The sequence below is a fragment of the Gopherus evgoodei genome, chromosome 9 (genome assembly GCF_007399415.2).
Source record: "Gopherus evgoodei ecotype Sinaloan lineage chromosome 9, rGopEvg1_v1.p, whole genome shotgun sequence".
NCBI lineage: Eukaryota > Metazoa > Chordata > Testudines > Testudinidae > Gopherus > Gopherus evgoodei.
The window spans coordinates 49,746,553-49,769,949 of NC_044330.1; the positions used below are offsets into that span (position 1 = coordinate 49,746,553).

Sequence of the window (23,397 nt, forward strand, 5' to 3'; positions counted from 1 at the left end):
GGCCTGCGTAGAAGAACCTGGCCCTCCCACACATCTCTGCCGGATCCATGAGGGTGGTGCCATCCTCTGCTAGGAGGCAAGTGATGTGCTTCTTCACCCCCCCTCTTTTTCTCCAGGGCGTAGAAGCAGGAGCTGAGAGCCTTTTTCCGAAGGAAGAGGAAGCGGAATCAAAGGTACTCTGCGCCTGATGGTCCTTGAGGGCCAGAGCTCCTCCAGCTTCTCCTGCACACTCTGCAGAGTGATGGATCCTCGGGGCTGGCGCCCAGACACCTCTCCAGCTCTAAGACCTCCCATTCCAACTGCTCTATCATCGCATCTCTCCGCTGGCTGATGCCGCAGGTGTAGTCGCGGCAGAAGAGCCAAGCGTGCACCTTCTCCACCTCCCACCGCACCGAGGGAAAGGTGCGCCTCTGCCCTCGCCAGGCAAGCCAGAACCCCCGGAAGGACGCCACGAAGCCCACATTCTCCAACAGGCTGTTATTAAAGTGCCAAGAGGCCAGCCCTGGCCTCTGTGCAGAGAGAGGCTGTCACAGTTGCTAGGTGGTGGTCTGAGAATGGGGCCAGCCGGATGCTGGAGGAGTGGGCCCGTGAAAGGTGACAGCATGAAAAATAAATGTGGTCCAACTGGGAGTGGTGCAACCGACAGGCCTCCACCCGGATGAAGGTAAATGTTGAGACGTCATCCAGGTGGTGGTCGCACCAGATGTCCACCAGGGAGTGATGGCTGACCATCTCCCAGAGGACACCTGCGGCAGCCAGGCACTGCTCAGTCTCCGAGCGGTCTCGGTCCTCGAGAGTGGTGTTCAAGTCCCCGCCTAGAACCAGACATTCGCAAGAATCCAAGTAGCCGAGGAAAGCGAATGCTTGCTGATAAAAACGCAGCCGCTTCGGGCCCGATGTTGGGGCATAAACGTTGACAAGATTGACCACTAGTCTCTCCATGCGGACCTGGAGGTGCAGCAGGCAGCTTGGCACAGCCGTGGCGACCCCGAGCACCTTGGGCTGTAGGTCAGAGAAGAAACAGGGTAGCCACTCCAGCCGAAGTGGTGTTGAGGTGGCTAAAATAGACCGTGTCCCCTCACTCCAGCCACCAACTTGCTTCGGCGGCTGCAAGAAACCACAGAGTACCCCCGCCCCCAAAGGAAAGAGAGCACCTGACACCTGTGAATACCCATCCTTCAGCCCCGGGTGTTTAATGTTGCAAAGATGGTAGATGCCATATGGGGGGAGATCCTCGCTGGCAGGGGTGCTTACGGCCCCCATTGTGCCGTGCAGCAAACAATGACCAACCCCCCCCCCGATAGGTGAACGAGGAGTTACAGAATTCATGGGCCAGCTGGTAGGCTGAAGCAGCCTGCCTCCTGGTCCCTTTGCCCCCACCAGAATGGCCCTTACAGCCCGGAGAATTTGATAAAAGTCCCCCCAGAGCTGGAGAGCGAGCTGCACCTTCTTCTGGGACCCACCGGCATCCTGGAGAAACTCTCGCAGCCTACCAGAGGGTGGGGTTACAGGCCCCTAGCCATCCTCTAGTGGGGCCCTGTCGAAGCCCCGTACCCTACTGAGACGGGCAGACACGGGACAGATTCCCGGTGTAGTGCCTGATGTGCTGGTGCCACTCAGCCCATCTCAGATGCCGGCTCAGTGGGGTGCGGCAGAGGGAAAACAGCAGCCCCTAGGGGGTCAGGACAGTGGAACATGAAGGCCTCTCCCTGGGGGTCATCCTCCAGGATGGGGAAGGAGATAGCCCCAGGGGCATCAATAGCAGCATGGGAAGTGGGGGGGGGGGGGTCGGCTTCAGGGGCGGGGCAGGGCAGGGGTCAGGAGCAGGGTTGGGGAGATGGGCAGAGCTGGGACCGGGGCCTTGGCAGCCAAGCTACCAGGGGATGGCACCTCTCAGTCAGGCTCAGGGGTCCGTGGAGTGGAAAGGGGACCCTTGATGATTCCAGGCTCGTGCTCCAAGGCAAGCGTTGCGGCCATGGCATCGATAGGTGGGGATACAGCAGTAGGGCCCCCACCTGGGAAGGAGGTCAGCTGCCCTGCATCAACAAGGGATGCCCGAGGTCCCAGCCACGTGGCACTGGCCGTTGCCTCAGTAGTTTCGGCGGCCATTAGTGGGAGGCCATCCGTGGCCAGGCTGGTAGAAGAGTCCAAGGGTTCCTCAGAGGCGGGAGCAGAAGCAGCGGTTAGAGGGAGAGAGCAGAGGGTCATCCTCTCCTTGGGTGACTGGGGTCAGACCCAGGGCCTCGAGCTCCTCAAAGATGGAGGGAAAATCACTACCACCATACCGGGAACCTCCTCACCGGCACCCAAAGCGACTCTCACCTTGGATCATGCAGGGAGATCAGGTGGCAAGGGGGCAGGAGAGGTTCCCCCAGGGAGGGACTGCAGAGGAGGGGTACTGCTACCCTCCATTGCTGCCACGTCATCCCCAGCTGGCTCTAGCAGATGGGATATAGCCGGGGGCAAGGCAGAAAGCTTGGTGTCAGTGGCCCGCTTCCTGGTCTTTCAGGGGGCCTCCGCATCAGATGGAAGGAGCAGTGCTCGAGCCTTCTGCTTGCCCTGCTTCCCCTATACTTGGACCCAGTCCTCCATGGCATCATCTGTGTGCTGGTGGACAGGGGTCGGGCCGTTGGTGGGGAGGGGGGGAGGCCGGGGCAGTAGCACTGCAGCTCGGGGAGCTAGTGGTGGGGGAGGGAAGGTTCGCCCTCTACCATGCCCGGCCGTAAACACGCTGCACCCTCCTCCACAGGCCCCACCAGACTACATGCAGTGGAGGCAGGGCTCTCCCGGTCATCTGGGTGCGCTGGGGAACGTGCCCCCAGCACCTGAGTGGGAGCAGTGGTGGACTGTGGAGGAAGAGGAGAAGGAGAAGGGCTGGCTCTGGGTTCCAGGCAGCCAGGGGTGCCAGCGATGACGGGGCCAGTCTCCCGCTGGGGCTCGGGGGTGCCAGACACTGCTCCATGCCAGACCAAGGGGAAGTCCCTCCAGATGTGCCCCATTGCCCGGCAGAGGTAGCACCGGGGTTCCCCTATAGAGTAATGCACGCAGTAACGGGCCCCTTGGTAGGGGTATAGAAAGGACCCCTCGAGCGTCTCTTCGTCACATACCACTCATGGCAGTTGAAGCTGCACCTGCCAGCAGAATGAGAGGACGTGACAGAGGGTGGGGTCTCTGCAGCCCAATGGGAGAGGGCTGACAACAGAGATCAGTTTCCCAGGGAAGAGAGAGTGGGTAACAGGGCAGCAATAGGGAGGAACGGAGGTCAGGACCAACCGGGTGCCCAGGTCCTCCAGCAGCTCCAAGGGGACGAACATGTCCCCCCACTGCCAGGCCCTTCTCCACTGCCTCTTGGGCAGCAGCCTCCGATGCCAGGAAGATGACTACATTCCGGTACATTTTGGAGGCCGCCACGATGGCCATGGGCCCCACCACCCTCGTTAATGCCCGCACATAGGTCTCCATGTGGAGCGAAGCAGGTACCAGAAGGCAATGCCCACTGTGCTTCCTGGTAAAGGTAGGGAAGGAGATCCGGCCACTACAGATGGTAGCAGAGGCGGTGGCTGAGAGAGATGACATAGCGGCAGGCAGGGGAGCTGTCGCCACCTAGGTGTATGCCCTGGGGGGCCAAGAGACGGGCAGCTGCAGAGCCGGTGGAGGGAGCAACAGGGAGGGATGCTGCGGTAGAGGGAGAAATTCCTGCCCTGGAGGCCTAGCCTTTTTGGCAGGCACCTTACCCTTCCTTTTGCCCTGGCCTTTCCCACCGGCTGGGGGGGGGGTCCCCCAGAATTGGAGGGGGCAAGTGACGTGGCAACAGTGGCGTTCACCCTGGTGTCCACTGCTGCCAGTGCCCCAGCAAGGGCGGTAGCAGGGGATTTGGCAGTGGTCATCAAGGTGGAAACCATAGGGGATGACGGGGTGGGGCAGGTGGAGAAAGGGCAGTGGGGGCTGCCCGAGGGGTCCCACTCACATTGTCCCCCGCCATAATGAGGAGGTAGGGAGGAGAGACACAGGGGGAGGAGTAGAATGGGGAACAGGTCAACCACTCCTCGCTGCTAGGCTGCAGGCAGGGGAGGAGAGCACCGGAAGGGGAGGGCTATCAAGACTTTTGCGGGGGGGGCATTCAGTCACCAGCACAGGATGGGATTCCAGCTCCTCTAGCTGCACTAGGGGAGGGGGGTTATAACAACATTGGGGAGAGTGCAGTGAGGCTGGGGTCAAATTGAAACAGGGGAGGGGTACAAGCGCATGGGGCAAGGGGCTAGGCAGAGTAGGGGGACCGTGGTGGGAGGGAACCACCAGGCTGGAGGTGAGACAGGAAAACCCAGGGGCTAGCTTCAGAGGCTGGGACAAACAAAACTACAGAGGGAAAAGGGCGGGGCAGGAAAACAAACTGAAGCTGCTGAGGGACTGGGGCAAAGTCAGGAGGAGAAGCAAAGGACTTCAAGGGGAAAGGAGGAGACTGCAGCAGGGAAGGTGGGGTGTCAGTCCAACGGGGGGAACGTGCACCCACATGCACCTACAAAAAAGGCAATGTTTGCTAGTTGCTGCTTCAGGCCCAAATGGTGGAAACATGGCATGAGCAGCAAAGCAAGCAGCTGAGTCTTTGAGGAAGGAGCTGAGGCAGATGGTAAGTATCCACTGAGGGTGGTGGAGGGGGCGGAGACAGTGAGGGGGATGGGGGGGAAACAGATGGAGGGGGGGCAGGCTCCATGCCACATCCCCCGTGTCCCCACAAACACAGTCAAGACCCCCACCACAAGAGCACAGTTCCAAAGTTACTCAGTCCTTCCAGGCCCCCTACACAGTGGCCTGCAAAGGCTCTGTGTGCTCCCCCAGCAGCAGATGGTCTCCTTCCTCCTCCTCCTTGATGCATAAGTGGCTCCCAGGCAGCAACAGCAGCTCCAGTAGGCAGTCTGACCACCAGGCAGGAAGGACGCCTCTCAGGTGGTAGTGGTGGCATCCACAGCAGTAGTAGCAACGGCTGGGGCTGGGGCCCCTCACTCCTCTCCTCTGAGGAGTGGGCCAGCAGCCCCCCACCCCCCAAGGGCTGTAGCAAGAATAGCAACAACCGATGGGGGTGGGGTCCAGCAGCCAGCTAGTAGAGAAGGGGCACGGTGTCTGGCTCAGCCAGGGGAGTAGCTGGAGGAGCAGCAGCAGCAAAGGCCCAGGGCCTAGCAGCAGCCGCCTTCCACCTCCCTCCAGGCCGAGGGCTATAGGAAAGGAGTCAAGGGAGAAGCAGCAGGGATCTGGCCCCTGACTGACCAGAGCAGGGCTGCTCCAGGCCAGGGTGGACACCTGACTCCAATTAGAGTCAGGTGAGGCTGTTAAGCTAATATGAACACCTGACTCTAATTAAGGCCCCTCTGATACTATAAAAGGGCTCACTCCTGTCAGGCCGAAGAAAGCCAGTGAGCCAGAAGAGAGGAATCATAGAATATCAAGGTTGGATGGGACCTCAGGAGGTTATCTAGTCCAACCCCCTGCTCAAAGCAGGACCAATTCCCAACTAAATCATCCCAGCCAGGGCTTTGTCAAGCCTGACCTTAAAAACCTCTAAGGAAGGAGATTCCACCACCTCCCTAGGTAACCGATTCCAGTGCTTCACCACTCTGAGTGAAAAAGATTTTCCTAATATCCAACCTGAACCACCCCCACTGCAACTTGAGACCATTACTCCTCCTTCTGTCATCAGGTACCACTGAGAAAAGTCTAGATCCATCCTCTTTGGAACCCCCTTCCAGGTAGTTGAAAACAGCTATCAAATCCCCCCTCATTCTTCTCTTCTGCAGGCTAAACAATCCCAGTTCCCTCAGCCTCTCCTCATAAGTCATGTGCTCCAGCCCCCTAATCATTTTTGTTGCCCTCCGCTGGACTCTTTCCAATTTTTCCACATCCTTTTTGTAGTGTGGGGCCCAAAACTGGACACAGTACTCCAGATGAGGCCTCACCAATGTCGAATAGAGGGGAACGATCACATCCTTCGATCTGCTGGCAATGCTCCTACTTATACAGCCCAAAATGCCGTTAGCCTTCTTGGCAACAACGGCACACTGTTGACTCATATCCAGCTTCTCGTCCACTGTAAGCCCTAGGTCCTTTTCTGCAGAACTGCCTCCTAACCATTCGGTCCCTAGTCCGTAAGAGTAAATGGGATTCTTCCGTCCTAAGTGCAGGACTCTGCATTTGTCATTGTTGAACCTCATCAGGTTTCTTTTGGCCCAGTTCACTAATTTGTCTAGGTCCCTCTGTATCCTATCCCTACCCTCCAGCATATCTACCACTCCTCCAAGTTTAGTGTTATCTGCAAACTTGCTGAGAGTGCAGTCCACGCCATCCTCCAGATCATTAATGAAGATATTGAACAAAACCGACCCCAGGACCACCCCTTGGAGCACTCCACTTGAAACCGGCTGCCAACTAGACATGGAGCCGTTGATCACTACCCATTGAGTCTGACGATGTAGCCAGCTTTCTATCCCCTTATAGTCCAGTCATCCAGCCCATACTTTAACTTGCTGGCAAGAATACTGTGGGAGACCATATCAAAAGCTTTGCTAAAGTCAAGGAATAACACATCCACTGCTTTCCCCTCATCCACAGACCCAGTTATCTCCCCACAGAAGGCAATTAGGCTAGTCAGACATGACTTGCCCTTGGTGAATCCATGCTGACTGTTCCTGATCACTTTCCTCTCCTCTAAGTGCTTCAGAATTGATTCCTGGAGGACCTGCTCCATGATTTTTCCAGGGACTGAACTGAAGCTGACTGGCCTGTAGTTCCCCGGATCCTCCTTTTCCTCTTTTTTAAAGATGGGCACTACAGTAGCCCTTTTCCAGTCATCCAGGACCTCCCCCATTCGCTATGAGTTTTCAAAGATAAAGGTTAATGGCTCTGCAATCACATCCGCCAACTCCTTTAGCACTCTCGGATGCAGCACATCTGGCCCCATAGACTTGTGCTCATCCAGTTTTTCTAAATAGTCCCGAACCACTTCTTTCTCCACAGAGAGCTGGTCACCTTCTCCACATACTGTGCTGCCCAGTGCAGTAGTCTGGGAGCTGACCTTGTTTGTGGAGATAGAGGCAAAAAAATCATTGAGTACATTAGCTTTTTCCACATCCTCTGTCACTAGGTTGCCTCCCTCATTCAGTAAGGAAGTGTGGCTGAGGTAATGAAGACACCATCAAGCCCCCGGAAAGGGAGCCCAAAGGTAAGGGTGAAGAAGGTGTTGAGAGAGAGAACCGGGAGAGCTGTAGCGAAGTAGCCCAGGGAAATGTACCAATTCTGGCAGTGAAAGGTCAGCTGCCAACAGCTACTGCCATTAGGGTCCCTGGGCCAGAATCAGGAGTAGAGGACAGGCCCAGCTTCCCCCCAACCCGCCACTAAAGAAACACCTCCTGGGAGGGGAAGACAGGCCCCTGTTAGGACAGGAGACTAAACTCTTCTGAAATAAGGCCATAGGGACAACAGAGACTGTGGGAGTTCTCTCACCAATCTTCTTGCTGGCTTATGATGAAAAGGGCTCAATAGACAAACTCTGGCCCTAGAGAGAGAAGGGCCACATGGAGGGTCACAATGAGCCTCTGGGGCTAGCATAAACTGCCTGGAAGAGCGGGACCCATGAGGACAAGGTTGGAGCTCTGCCACAAAAAGTACAATTAATACCTGGTTGCTTATCCATCCCTGGGGGGAAAAATGCATATATACAAGCATAACACACCTTGGTGAACTACAGATAGTCAGGAGAGACCATTGTGACCATCGAGACTGACCTCCTGTATAAGACAGCCCACAGAATTTCCTTGAAATAATTCCTGATTGAACGAGTGAAGTGGCTCTCAAGCTTTCCAGACAACTGTATCCCTTTCAGGAGTCTGATTTGTCTTGCATATCACCAAGTTACACCTCACTTAAAACCTACTTGTTTACAAAAATCACACAAAAATACTAGTGTCACAGCACACTACTACTGAAAAATTGCTTACTTTCTCATTTTTACCATACAATTATAAATCAATCAGAATATAAAATATTGTAGTTACATTTCAGTGCATAGTATATAGAGCAGTATAAACAAGTTATTGTCCGTATGAAATTTTAGTTTGTACTGACTTTGCTACTGCTTTTTATGTAGCCTGTTATAAAACTAGGCAAACAGCTAGCTAAGCTGATCTACCCCACGGAAGACCTCTGCATACCCACAGGGTTAAGAACCACTGAACTAGAGTATATCTTTTAGAAAAACATCCATTCTTGATTTAAAAGTTACCAGTGATAGCAAGCATTGAGGTGGTTCTCCAAGTTGTTCCAATGATTAATTACTTTCACTGCGAAAAATCTGTATCGTAGTTTTAATTTGAATTTACCTAGCTTCAACTTCCAGCCAATGGATCTTGTTATACCTCTGTCTGCTAGATTACAGATCAATTATTTTGTTCCCCATTTAGGTACTTATATACTGATCAAGTCACCCTTAACTTTTTATTTAAACTGAATAGATTATGCTCCTTGAGTCTATCATTAATAAAGCCTGTTTTCCAATCCTTCAACCATTCTCATCGCTCTTCTCAGAACATTCTCCAATTTACCAAAGTCTTTTTTGAAATGTGGAAAACAAAACTGGACACAGTCCCAACAGCAGTTGCACCAGTGCCAAATACAGGTAAAGTACTTCCCAACTTCTACTCAAGATTCCGATTTATATATCTAAGGATCATATTTATCCTTTTGGCCAAAGCATGGCACTTCGAATTCATGTTCAGTTGACTATCCACTATGACCCTCCTTTGTTTATGCTTTAATTTTTAATTTATTGGAAAGACAGCACCACATTCATGCCTAGATGTATTTTAAACATTTGAAGAAGTAAATAAGTAGGTTTAGAGACCTCACTCTGATCAACAGCATGTGGAGATCTAGTGCATATAAGTTGACCTAGCTATCAACATTGTGGATCCAAGAAAGGCTCAATGGTAATTTGTGCATCTGTTGGGATATCAGGTCTCAAGACTCTTAAGGTCCCAGCACATACACTGGTAAGTAAGTAGGCTTTAAAACTCAGAAGAAGCTCCGCAGTAGCAGGAGCACTCTTCAAGCTGCTCAGGTTGATTATGGGGGAGGAGGTCCCCCAACCCGAATCCCACTGCAACCTCATGACCACCTCAACAAGTGTTTCTTTAGGTGGAGAGCTTGGCCTTCCCAGGTACAAGCCAGGAACGAGAGGCAGATACTGCACCTGGACGTGATGTGGGCTTCCCCCAAGCAGTACAAATAGTGTTGGCGCTTGTTGCTGTGTGAAAATGAGCAAGGTCAGGAAGCGCAAACCTTGAACTCTAGAATCTTTGTTATAATCCAGTGCCCAGACATGGGCACTGGGAGAACAGTTTAGTGGGAAGCCACCAGGGCAGCATCCCAAAATCTTTAATCCTATAAAAATTACTGCAAAAAAAAAATCAGTAAAATCCGAACTATATACAAGAATAAGAACAGTTTTTCTGGAAAGCAGGTCACCAAGGACAAGAGAAAACCAGAAGCTCTGACTCAGACCACGTGGCAGTGAGATGGAACTGAACACACAGTCGGTCCACCCTGCCCTTTATCACCTCCGGCAAAACCACAAGGCGATGCAAGGGCACATGCACAGACCAATAGACACTACTATGTTGAAAAGCTCTGGCTCCAGCTGCATGGCACGTTATCCTCACTGGCATACAATAAGGACCATCACTCAAAGAATTAAGCTTGCACAGGAACCTTAATTCAACTGCTTGGCTTTGCCACTTTAATGTAGGAGGACTTATTTAATTTAATTTCCTAATGATTTAAAAAAGCAAATTTAAAAGCAGAAATTCCATCATGTGGAAGCATACTGACCTCCATGGGGGGCACAGTTAGAATATTTAGATCCATTGCATGAACCACTACTACTACAGATAATGGAGTAACTGGCAGCAACAGCAGACTTATCCTTTAGGTAAACCAAACACTAGATGAGGAGAAAGACACTAGATGTATGTTTACACTGCATTGTAAACCTGCACCTGTGGGACATGGGCTTGTGGACTCAGTATTTTCAAGACCACACTTGAGCATTGTAAACTTGGGGATCCAATTGCTGGACCTGGGGTCTCAGAGCCATTCAAACTGTCTATAATGCACTACACAGACCTTCTGTTTCCGAGCTGTGGCTTGAGCTGCGTCCATACTGCAAAATGACATGACATAGACATGAGTCACAGTGGGACTCAGGCTCTGAGCAATTCCTAGCAGGGAACTAGGAGCAGCTCCTAAGTGTTTGCTGACCCAATTCAGACTGGGGGAGTGGGGGGGGGGGGGGAGAGGCAGCGTTGGGCTCAATCCTGAGCTTAGTGTGCAATGTAGACATATCCTAAGTGGGTTTCACACCTAGACAGCAAAGGCACGTTTCAACTCAGGAATCCTGAATTCTATTCCTGGTTCTGGAACGGATTAAGGTCTAATGGTTACAGACCATTCTATCTTCTCACTCATAGCATGTCCGTTAGTGTGTTGCCCTGAGTCCATCCCCTTCTGTTCCTGCACCCCAATCAACTATTCCTATCCCTATACCACCCTGCTCCTTTTCCCACCAAAGAATACACTCCATCCCATCTCCTCACCCTTCTGACTCAGGCTGCTGCTTCCTCCTTGTCCATATTGCCGAAGAGCCAGCAAGAAGAGCACAGAGAACAGGAGAAAGTCGTTTTCAGTTTTGCTTCCTGGCAACCACATGGCCACCCTCCCCCAACCCCCACCAGCACAAGGCGCAGTTTCAGGGAAAGTCCTGCTCCATGAAAGGGCTGCCAAACAAGCTGCTACCAAGCATGTGCTTAGAACAATTTTCAGAGGTTTGTAAATCAGCCAAATTGTGTGTATTTTCCTGGGGACAGCAAAAGAAACCTCTGACCCCCAAAACACTCCCCCTGCCAGATTCTGAAATCTTGCTCTAAAGCATGGACATCTATGCTTCTCTACAAAACTACTATACAAATTTAACACTGGGAAAAATGCATTTTTTCCTTTAGCCTTTTCTGAGAATGAGGTTAATTGTTTTTGCTGAAAATTTTCCAAAAAATAAAATTTACCCTAAGACAGACAACTGGCATGGAAAATTTCAGCCTGAACAGTTTTAAAGTTTGGAAATTAAAAGCAACTGAAAAGCAGGGTTTTATAATGGAAAATGTTAGGCAACCTTACTATAAACACAGCAATTGTACGCTGCCAGCTTTGCCTAAAATAGTGACTAACAATAAATCATTAGATCAGACATATGCCAAACCTACTCAGGTGCTTTGTTTCCTTTGAGAACTTCTTCCCAGGCTTTTCACACTGACAGAGTGACTTAGATTAGAAAGGTCTTCCAGAGGCTAACGTGCTCTTTCTGGGACCTCAAAACTTAAAGGAAACATCTTTAAGCAGAACTTGCAGTAGATGTTTTATGGTCTAACTTCCCCCAAGCTCTATGTACCCTTAACACACAAGCACTTACAGTCTCTACCAACGGACACTGTGTGATTGAATTTTGGCCATTACTTGAAACAATCTTCAACACCAAAAAAATAAGAGGACCAAAATACACTAAGTAGTAAGAAGCTTGATTAAAAAAAAAAGTAATCTAAGAAAAATAAGAGCTTTGGAAGAAAAACTTTTACAAGAAAATTTCAATATTGACAGTAGTTTAATGCTTTAAAAACTTGTTTTATTTGTTAGAGAAACTAAATGGCTATTCTAAACATCTGAAAACTAAAACTGTCTAGGAAGAAAGGAAAAAAAATAAGCAGAAAAGGGGCCAATGAAGTTTCTCGACCATCTGCAGATAAAGAGAACTGATGATTATAGGCAGTTCAGACTTCGAAGTCCATCATGACACTGTGTAAGACTTTGGAATTTTAGATGAAAGAATTTCAGTAATACACTATGCACTAGGTTGGAGCACAAGATTCAGGAGCTGCATCTGTACTACTGTTTACCGCTGGAGAAAAATCTCTTAGCTGCAAAAGCACTGTATAAGTAGCCCAAAATCAGCCAGTAAGGTAGCAAGAAGTCAGTGAGTGACAAGAAGAAAATAAGAGAATAGTCTTGTGCCATTAATGGCCTGTTCATTGGTACCAACTATGCACACAGTTTTTCAAAGCATTCATTACATGTGCAAAAGGCTTCAATGAAAATATCAGATTTTCTGTTAACTTGGAGGCCCATCCATTTGACAGAAATACTGAACTCAGTTCAAGTGGATGAGTTGAAGTTGAAGTTATAAGTGCCTGTCCTTTGTTTGACTGCATTGCTAATCTGGACTTTCTTATATGAAGTTTAACTGGAAAAAGTTTCATCCATTCTACACCTGTAAGGATAGGGATATTACTTGTCATTCTCTCTCTCTGAAGAGACATTGCATCTCTCTTTCAAAACTCTGTGCCTTTTAGCTCCACTGGTAAAATGGTGCTAATGCTTCATTTCTTCCAGCCTTTGTCTTGTCTATTTAATTTGGAAACCCTTTGGAGCACAAACTGGTCTCCTCTTCATTTGTAGATTGTCTACCACAATGGAGCCACAATCTTTGTTTGGGTCTCTCAGTGCTAACATAATACAAAATAATGAAATATTATTACTACAACAGGCAGAAAAAAAGGCCAATGCAAAAATAATTTTTATTTCTCCCCACTCCCCAAAGATTCCTCCCAAACACATCAGACTTTACTCTCAATAGCCAATAGGATGGAGCAAGAGACTTTGAACTCCCTCATTCTACAAGCCAGTTTTGCAGGGTTGAGAGAAAGCAGGATTTCTTTCTAGAGACCTAATCCGAACAAGAATGCTCTCCAAGTACAAGGAATGAGACCCATATGGCTGTTATACATTGTCTGGGGCACATGATATTCCTTGAAGAGGAATCTCGGAAAAGTTCATAACACCACCTAGTAATATGCAACGTAAGGTGAATGACTTCAGCCTGAAGCTAGTTCACTATAGCTAAAGTCACTGTCACCAAGAAAATTAATTTCCATGTAAAACATGAACTCACAAGCTGGGCAAATAGTTTGAGGGGGGAGAAGAGGGAAGGCGGTGCGCACACCCCTTTATAATCTTTACCAGTGGTCAGAGCACCTGCCTGGAATGCAGGAAACGCAGGGTTCAATCCTCATTCTGGAGCAGGGACTTGAATTCACGTCTCCCTTCTGCCAGGTGACTGCCCTAATCACTAGGCTATAGGCTATTCATGGCTCAATCTTTCCGGTCGAAGATGTTTGATTTTGTATAAGTACTCAAATATTCATCGGACCAGAAAGAGAGAAAGACTGATTCAGAAGAGGGATTTGAATTCATAACTGTTAGCTCTAATGAACCATGACAGATCCACTTACTCAAGGCAACAAGCCACCCTGGCTTAAAGAGCTCAGTCTGCTTCTGAGAGAGCGGTCCTGCCAAGCTACAGAACATGACTGGGCTGGCTATCCACTCTGGAATCCTTTTAAAAAAAAAAAAAAAAAAAAACACACCTTCAATTTTGATTCTTTCTGAGACAGAGCTTAGGACCCACTCCTCCTGCTGCTTTTGTCAGGGCAGATGTCTATCAGGTTCAGCTGAAGCCAGCTATTGCGATGAAAACTGACTCTCTCGTAGAAGGGAGCACAAGAACAGAACAGACTCAAGAGAACATGTTGGCCTTCAACTAGACGTGGTCCACATATTCCTCAGATCCTAATTTTTCCAGATCTCTTGCTAAGATCTTGCAGCAAAGTAGACCTACTGACATCTACCGCAAAGCATCCATTCCAGCTATCACATAAACCACACCAAAAAGCCACCCCAGAGCTGATGTTAGAATAGGTTCGTGCTTTAAACTCACAGTGTCTGAGAAGGAACCTTACTTGCACCTTTTACCAGAGCTCAATTTGCCCTTTGCTCATGAAAAGCTCACAGCCCTACTTGAAGGATTGCAATTACGGGCTAGTAAAACCCTTTGTCCAAAGAAATCCCAGCACCAAAGCTCAGGATCTCAGGGAACAATAATGTATTTGTGGTAGCGCTAACTCTCAAGACCTCATGTGAGGACTGAGAAACAAGACCACATTCTCTAGAAATAAATGTTTCTCAATTGTCTTTTGAGACTTGGGCTTTGATGTGAAGTGTCTGCCACAACTTCAACTGGTCAAATATATGGTGCAAGAACATGGCAATTCTACTGGATGATAGCTACTAGTGCAGGTAACTCATCTGTACATTCCTCCTGAGCATTCTTCCTTCTTAGAGGTCAAGGCAGTGGACAAAATCCTGAAAAGGTAAAGACACACAAAGCAAGTGTCTCTGCATGCAAACTGATTCCAAAGTAAAAACAAAGATGAAGAGGCAATGAAATGAGTCAGGACACTAAGCCACAAAACACAGTGTCAATAGAATGATCTCGGGCAAGAAACCAAAGTTTCTTTGAAATCTCTGGGAACAAACTTTACCAGCACTCCTGCACCAGAAACCAGAATTGCTGGGGTGTCCACAAATAATACTATAAAGACTGAGTCTGGCTAGAAGGTAGGGAAGAACAACAACAACAACGACAGACAGATGATGAGAGGACTGAAAAGCCAGAGGGCAAATAGAGAGCCAGAGGTCTTGCAGAGAGCTCCACTGCTGACTACCATCAAGACGGAACTGATTGTAAGGTTCAAAAGATGGCAGGCATCTACATGTACATGAAGAGCTGGCACAAAATCAGGCTTGCTACACCCACCCTTAAGAACCAACAACTTTAGAACAGAGGTTCTCAATTTTTTTCAGTTTGGGCCACATCCTAATAGAGATTATCCTGTGGACCACTGACTCTGTCATTCATGGTTGTGCAGCCCACCTCCCGCAGCCCCTGTTCACATGTGTATCTATAGGAACCTACACTAGCTAGCAAGCAAGCAACTTCCTAGCATTTTGCATGTAAGCAAGTACAATTTCATCTTTCAATCAAGTTAATAGCTAGAGACAGGAGGACAGTCAGCACCACATGACCAGCCAACTCTTCATAGGCCACAGATCGGGAACCTCCACCTTACAGCTTGGGGAACGCCGCTTGTCTCACAGGAAGGAGCCCAGAACCAAAAAAAGAAAGAGTGAAAAATCATAAGACTGTTTGGTTTTTAGAGAAAGACTGCCAGTGAATCCTTGGGGGATTACTCATGATCATCTCCTCTGCAGATCGGATCAAAAACTAGGTACCCTTCTCCCCTGTGAGATGCAAAGCCAAGGGCTCTGCATTGTTACAAATACACCTTTCTCACAGGCAAACAGCTTCCTATTATAAGAGGGAGACCAAGAGCCTTCTTGACAGTTTAATACATTCCCACCGTGAGATCTGAGAATTTGTATTATCTGGATGGAGATGAAGGATGAATACTTTGAGAGACAAACTTTGGAAACCTGAGTGCCAAGAGATTTATAAGTGAAGTCAATCTTCTTTGGCTTCCAAGGACATGAACACAAGGACCACTTTTACCCCCAGAGAGGGAAACTGAGGTAATAATGGCATCCCCTTGAAACTCTACCACCACTCAATAGTGAGTACTTGAGGAAGTAATAAAACCATCAAGACCCAGGCAGCAGGTCTGTATTACAATTGACTCCATTTAGCAGGGGATCTGCAGGGCTCTGACACCAATTGTCTAGACATCTCTAACATGATAGTTGACCTCACTATATAAGACCCACTCAGGAGAAGGATAATTGAAAAAAAAAAAAACTTTGCCTGACTTGGAAGAGTATCCTCTCCAAGGCCCCATTCAACAACCTCTAAGACTGAGTGTCATATCTAGAAAAGTTAGAAGAAAACATCCTCAAAATGTAAAAAGTGGGACAACAATTGTTGTTTTAGCAAGCACAGAAACTAAGGCAGAGGTACTCTTAAGGAGAACAGTGAGCACAGCGCCTTCAAGATGACACAGAACTAAATATGGAGGTCACTCACCTGTAACCAGAGTTCTTCAAGATGGACTCTGCATAGTCACACTTACAGGATGTGCCTCAGGTCCAGCTTTGACTGTGGAACTTTTTGATAGCAGTGCCCGTTGGAGCGTTTTCATGCCCCCTCCTGCCCCTCCCCTCACTGTTCCTGAATGTTCTGAGGGCGAGGCTATAAAAGGGGATGTGGCACTCTAGTCGCCTCAGATCCTTCAAGTGCCTCCTCCAAGTCCCACTTTGGTTGTAATTAGGACTCTGAGGAAGAGAGAAAGGTGGGCAGGATGCGTGAATTTCTCTCAAAGACCTCTGGTTAAGGTGAGTAACCTCCATTTATTCTTTGAGTGTCCTCTGCATATTCCCACTCATGAGAATAGTTTGACAAGCAATACTGCCCTTTGAAGAAGGTGGGACATGGAATCCTAATGAAATAGGGTACTGCCCTGCCAACTGCGCAACTGCTCTGGATGCTAAGTCTAAAGAATAGTGTTTTGTAAACATATGCAGGGAGCTCACATTGTAGCCCTACAGATCTCTGTAAAAGTAACATGTCTAAAGCATGGCACTGAAGCTGCCTCGGCGCTTACAAACTGTGACCCAATTTCCTTAGGGACAAGGACTGACACTAAAACGTAGGCCTCATGAAAGCAGAGCCTAACCTATTTTGATAGTGTAAGATGTGACTACTTTGAATTTTTTGCTGTCAGCATAGGAAACCAATAGATATGGTCATTTCCTGAATTGAGTTCTACTTAAAATAAACTAAAGCCCTTTTTGTATCTAAACAAATGAAACATTTTCTCCTGCACGAGAGAGATATCTTGGAAAGAACACTGCCAGGTTAACTGATTAACATGACATTCGGTCACCACTTTAGGCAGGGACTTGGGATGGGGACGTAGCACAACTTTATCCTTACGTAAAACAGTAACTAGTGGGTATGTAGTCACTTATTCTTCTAGCAGATGTTTAACTAAAAGGTGAGATAAAGGGCATTCTGCCATTGGGCCCAAATAGAGTCTTCATTATTTATGTGAGGAATCTGTTGAGGTCTCCACACGCAACAGAAGACTAACTCCTGGGGAATGTTAATCCTTCATAAATCTCAACTCACGTGCGTGCGGATACTGAATGGTTACTGATAACTTCTCGCTTATAAATATGGCTACTAGATTAACCTTCATTGATGGGCAAGAAACCTGAAAGTTTCATCTGTGGCAGATATTCTAATATATGCTGAACTGGAGCCATGGCTGGGGTTACGTTATTACTGTTTGCCCAAACAAATCTCTTCCATTTGAGGTTAACGACACTTACAAGTTGATTCTTTCCTACAGTTAATTAGGACATGTATATCTAGAGAGCAAGACTGCTCCAATTCTATCAAAGCCTACAGCCCTAGTCTTCAGACATTTTGTTTTGTCAATTCAGCAGATCTGGAGTAAGAAGGAGAGACTGGTAAACTCCTTTGATAGCCAAAGGTGGTCTGAGAACCACTGTTTTCTCAGCCATGCCAGAATCACCAAATTTACTTTAGTTCTGTACTGTTTTGTGTTTGTGTTTTGCCTTTTTTATTTCATTTTATCTTTTAAACCACCATCACCACATCACTCCTCCAGGGATTAGGAAAAGTAAGAGGAAGGCATACAGGAAAACCTGCCTTCATCTTATGAGGAATGCATCCAAAAGAATTGGTTGTCACTTCCTGCTCTCAAGCAAAACCCGGCTCATTTTGCCTAACTGGAAAGAGATCTATATCCTGACACCCCATGAGCTGAAGATCATGCATATCGTCATCTCTAACAACCACTCATGGAGTTCTGTTGTGTCTGCTCAGCTGATGCACAAGACATGTCTTTCTCTGCTAGATGTAGTAATACAGGGTACATCTTGTGCTTCATTGCCACAGACCTACTGCTTCCCTTCATAGTTGCGCTGAGTGAGCTCCTTCCTGCTTGTTTGTATAGTACATCGCCACTGGTCTGTCCATGTCAACATGCTCTACCTTGTGACATGAGGAAGAACAGCTCTGAGAGCCCAACACAGTGCTCTGATTTTTAGCACAGTAATGTGCATTTTCTTTTCATAGGCATTTCCTTGGTAGCACACAGCCTGTTGAAGTGAGCTCCTCAGCCCACGTTCATGTGACAGGTTATTGTTGCTGATGGTGCTGGAGGGCTGAAAGCCACTCCTTTCATAACACTGAGACTCTGAGTCCACTATGACAGATACTGGACCACATTCTGTGTCAGCCAGTACCAGAGAGACTCTTTTTAAGCTGGATGTGAAGTGTAAGACATAGCTGAGTCTATGAAGTCAATTAGTCTGAGAAAGAGGAGGAGTTTTAGCATGGATCTGAAAATGGTGGCATAACTCATTTAATCTTTTCAACATTTCTTCAGGCAAAGCAGCACTGCAGAATGAGTCCAATATCACTCCTATGAAGGTAATCCTATGTGAGCCTCAATAATGATTTCTCCTAGTTTATCCTAAGGCCTAACTTCTTGAAGAGGGAGTATATTTAGGATATAGCTCTGGATTAATTTTCTTCTGATAATGCTTTGATTAGCCAAATCATGTATAGATATAAGTGCACTTTGTAAAAACCCTGGGTGCAGCAGAAAGGCCAAAGGGAAAGAAGTCTTAACTGGAAGTCATCCCCTCCTACTAGGAAACCAAGATACATGGGTGTGCCGGTCTGACTGAGATATGGAAATGTGTACCCTTTAGGTTAAGAGCTACAAACTAGTCTTGTGTTGAAAGGGAAGGTATTATGCGTGCCATGGTCAACATAATGGGGGAGTGAGGGGGGAGCAGTAACCGTCTCTGCTCAGAGGCCTTTCCTATCTCTGCTTTCTAATTTTGGATTCAAGTTTTGGCTCTCTTCTTGAGTCCTGCAGATTTCCTGAAGCTTTAAACCAAAGAGTACCTTTTGCAGGGATTTTTGCTGTTTCTCACCAGAAGCATCGTGGGGCAGATGCTGATCTGTGCTCCCAAGGATTTGAGAGATGCGCTGGATCTGAAAAACTTGGTTGTCAAACCTCCTGCAGAAGCAGAGCTTGTGGTCTATTCTGATTTTTGTCTAAGCCTTCAGGGGCAAAGAAATGCAGATAGAGCACCTTCTTGAGTGAGTGTGTCCTTCCTGGAGGCAAGCTAAGCATCTTGCATTAGGTTCAAGTGCCAGAAAAAACAGTGGAACAAGAGACCTTGTTCTTTGGATCCACTACTGGATCCTAATCCCTGAACCAACCATCTAAACTACTAGTTAGAAAAAAAAAATAAGAAGTAAAACCTATCACTATAATGTTAAAATTTAACTATTTATACTAAGATCTAATCTATTATAAATGCTAAAAGTGTGTAGAAGGCATTGATCTAAGCCAAGGATCCAGGCCAAGGGCCCAGAGCAGTTACTCATTTGTGAGCATGGCAGCTAGAAGAGAAATTGGCAGAGCAACATGCCTTTTTTTTATAGTCTTATCCTCAGAACATTCAGGATCAGAAAAGGGAGGACCAGGAGGAAGAGCAGATGTGTTTCCATAGGCACTGCTATTGAAAAATTCCACCATCAGAAATGCATCTCATGAGCACGAATAGGCAGAGGACACTTGAAGAATCAGCAGTCATGCAATCACCAAAATGGTAAACTAGCATTAAAACTTTCACATTTTTCTTCTAACTGCTGTCCTACTGATCTGAAAATTCTGTGAACACAGAGACAGGGTCCTACAAAAAGCTACATAAATCTCACTCATTTCTTGGGAGCTTCTGATAATTTTGGATTACCAGCTCAACTAGGGAATGCCTGCTATTAATATAGCAGAAGCAGAATGATGAACAAAGGGACTCTGGTTAAACAATATAGGATGCCAATGGGTTGAGGCAGGAACCTGCACTCTATGGCAACACAGAGCTCTTTTATAGAGCTCTTTGCCTCAAGTCTCCCAGTCTTAACCCTTTCCATGCTGATAATCTTATGTTTTCAGATATAAATACAGTCTATTTGTCATCTGCCACTAGTCGAGTCCCAGTCCACAGAACGTTCTGAGTTATTCAGATTCATTTTTCACAAAGTCATCTCTTAAACATCTGCAGATACCAACCTGTTCTTCTTCTGTAAAAGGTACAAGTGCCAGTGGTGGCAGGGGCTCCTCCTGTAAAATAGGCTGAAACTCCTTATCCAGGAGGTCTGAAGGTATCTGCAGGGAAGGAAGATGGCACGTTAAGAGCTACACTACAGATCAAGCATTACATCCCAGTACACACATTCCACAGATGGCACTATGCACCTTCTAATCGCCACCAACAAATCTCCTCTCTCTGTTCAATACCTACCTGTCCTTCTCCAGGGTTCTGGAAGCCGACATCCATGAACACAGTCAGCCAAAAGAACAGGTATTTACTTTAAAGTGTGATTCTTAGAAATATTTTGTGTGTGTGGATGCTACTCTAGGTGTACATGCACCATGCACATGCAAAAGGAATCTTTTCGCCAGCAGGGTCCACTGGAGCGATGCCTATGCCCTGCATGTCCTCATACCCTCACCCAAGGACATCAAAAGGTGAAGCAAACCCAACTGCCCCTCAGGTCCTTTGTCAATAAAGAATCATAGTATGAAGCACTCCACTTCAGCAGGGAAGGAGAACAGGTCATGGGATCCAAATGGACAAAAACAGCTCAAAGAACCACAGTTACGGTTGAGAAAGCAATTATTCATTCTTCAAGTATATGGCCACGTGGATCCCACTTATATAGCAGTTCTCTCTAAGGAAGTAGATGCTAGGAGTCCTGTTTGAACAGAGAGACTGCAGGCCCTACCAAATTGGACATCTAATCTGGCAACTAGGGAGTAATATATCGTGTGACTGTGTAAAGTGAACTTCAAGTAGCTTCCCTGCAAATCTCAAGCATGCAGATGAAGCTGTTTGGGCTCTACTCATGCACGCCATAATGCAAGAGGATGAATTTAGACAGTTCATACAAATCTTTATATAACTGGATACTAACTAGGATGACAGTTTAAGTCAAAATGGCCTGTCCCCTACATCTAGTCCCAAAGAATACAAAAAGCCTGGGTGACTTGCAGAAAAGACAGTTACCTTTTCCGTAACTGGTGTTCTTCGAGATGTGGCACTGATGTCCATTCCACAAGGAGCGGGCCCTGCCTTGGTGTGCGTGCTCGCCAGGTGCATTGGTGCCAGAAGTTTTCCCCTAGCAGTACCGTAGGGGACTGCCCCTAGCGACCCTTGGAGTGGTGCCTCTATGATGCGACATAAGGGGCATTGCACGCTCCCCCAACTCTTAGTTCCTTCTTGCCAGACAACTCCAACAGAGGGGAAGGAGGGCGGGGTGTGGAATAGACACGAGCAACATATCTCGAAGAACAACAATTATGGAAAAGGTAACTGTCTTTTTTCTTCGACTGATTGCTCATGTGCGTTCCACAATAGGTGATGCCAAGCAATATCTGTTGGAGGTGGGTAGGAGTTCACAGACTCTCAGGACGGAGTACAGCCCTGCCGAACCGGGCATCCTCCCGGGTTTGGGAGACAATCGCATAATGCAAGGTGAACGGAAGACCATGTGGCAGCTCTGCAAATGTCTGGAATGGAGACATGGGCTAAAAAGACAGCCGACAAGATTCGTGCCCTAGTTAAGTGTGCCCTCACAATCGACAGCAGAGGGATTCCTGCCAGATCATACCAGGTACAGATACACGAGGCGATCCAGTTGGAGAGACGCTGAGTGGAGATCGGCCACTCTCATGTGTTCAACCAAGGCAATGAACAGCTGCAAAGACTTCCTGAATGGCTTAGTCCACTCCAGGTAAAAGGTCAGAGCCAGTCTCACATCCAGCGTGTGGAAGCGGCGCTCCTCGCTGGACGCATACAGCTTGGAACAGAGGACCGGCAGGAAGATTTCCTGACCAATGTGGTAGGCAGAGACCACCTTAGGGAGGAACGAAGGATGGGGTTGGAGCCAGACCTTATCCTTATGGAACACCATGTACGGGGCTCAGAGGTCAGGGCCCTGAGCTCCAAGACCCATCTAGCTGACATGATCGCCACCAAGAAGGCTACCTTCCACAAGAGGCGAGACCAGGAGCATGTAGCTAGCAGCTCAGAAGGGGGACCCATCAACTGGGCCAGCACCAAGTTCAGGTCTCACTGCAGGAAGTAGGGGGGAGCTAACATACAGGAAGAGACAATCCAATCCCTTAAGGAATCAGCCAGTCATAGCATGGGAGAATACTGTGTGCCCCTGCACTGGGGGGTGGAAGGCCGATATGGCCACCAAGTGCACTTTGACAGACGAGGGCACTAGACCTTGGACTCTAAGGTGAAGGAGGCAGTCTAAAATGAGTTGGAGCGGAGCGGCTACGCGCAAAACACCCAGCTCAGCTGCCCACCAGGAAAACCGAGATCACTTTACCAAGTAGGCCCAACGCATGGAGGGCCGCCTGCTTTCAAAAGGACGCGCTGAACCTTTTCCGAGCACGTCCTTTCCTCCCAGCCTAACCACTGAACAGCCACGCTGTGAGGTGGAGTGCCGCTAGGTTGGGGTGGAGGCGGTGGCGGCCCTGGCCCTTGGAGAGCAGGTCTGAGTGGGATGACAACGGCCACGATGGGACGACTGCCAGGCCCATGAAAGTCCCGTACCAACGTTGCCTGGGCCACACAGGAGCAATCAGGAAGACCCAGGCCCTGTCCGTTTTTATCTTCTCCAAGACCTTGCCGATCAGTGGGATCGGGGAAAGGCATAGAGAAGCTGGCCCGACCAGGATAGGAGGAAGGCTTCAGAAATGGCACTCTCTCTCTCAACTTCCTCTCCCTCCTGGAGCAGAAACGGGGACACCGGTGGTTCTGCCAAGTCACAAAAACGTCCACCTAGGGAGTTCTCAACTCTTGGAAAATCCTGTGCACCACCTCTGGGTGTAGTGACCACTCGTGCTGAGAGAAATCTTGGCTCAGGCAATCCACCCACAAGTTCTGGGAGCCCAGTAAGTGATGGGCCTGTAGGCAAATATAATGGGCTATACAGAAGTCCCACAGCCTGAGGGCTTCCTGACAGAGGAGCGGGCCCCGCCTTGCCTGCTGATGTAAAACATCGAGGCCATGTTGTCCGTGAGAACCCTGACCACTCTGCTCTCAGGGGTGCGAGTGGAAGGCCACGCATGCCAGCCGGATCGCCCTGAGTTCCTTGACATTTATATGCAGGGCAAGGTCCTGCACGGACCACAGATCTTAGGTCTGAACATTTGCCACATGGGCTCCCCACCCCAGGTCCAATGCATCGGACACCAGCTCCACATATGAGGGTCTGCCCCTGGATGGGACCCCATGGAGCATGTTCCCCTAGAGAGGGCCATCATTGTAGGGAGGCGACCACCGGCTCGGGCACAGTGAGGATTTTGTCCATCCTGTCTCTGGACTGGGAGAACA

At 48.3% G+C, this 23,397-nt stretch overlaps 1 protein-coding gene across 1 annotated transcript in view; it reads right to left on the bottom strand.

Annotated features, from left to right (window-relative positions):
- GIGYF2 (GRB10 interacting GYF protein 2) overlaps positions 1-23,397 on the bottom strand; it is a 159,450-nt gene that overhangs the window by 104,507 nt on the left and 31,546 nt on the right. Inside the window, 1 exon segment of the mRNA XM_030575383.1 lies at positions 20,058-20,153. Within this exon segment, the coding sequence (XP_030431243.1) occupies positions 20,058-20,153 (96 nt within the window).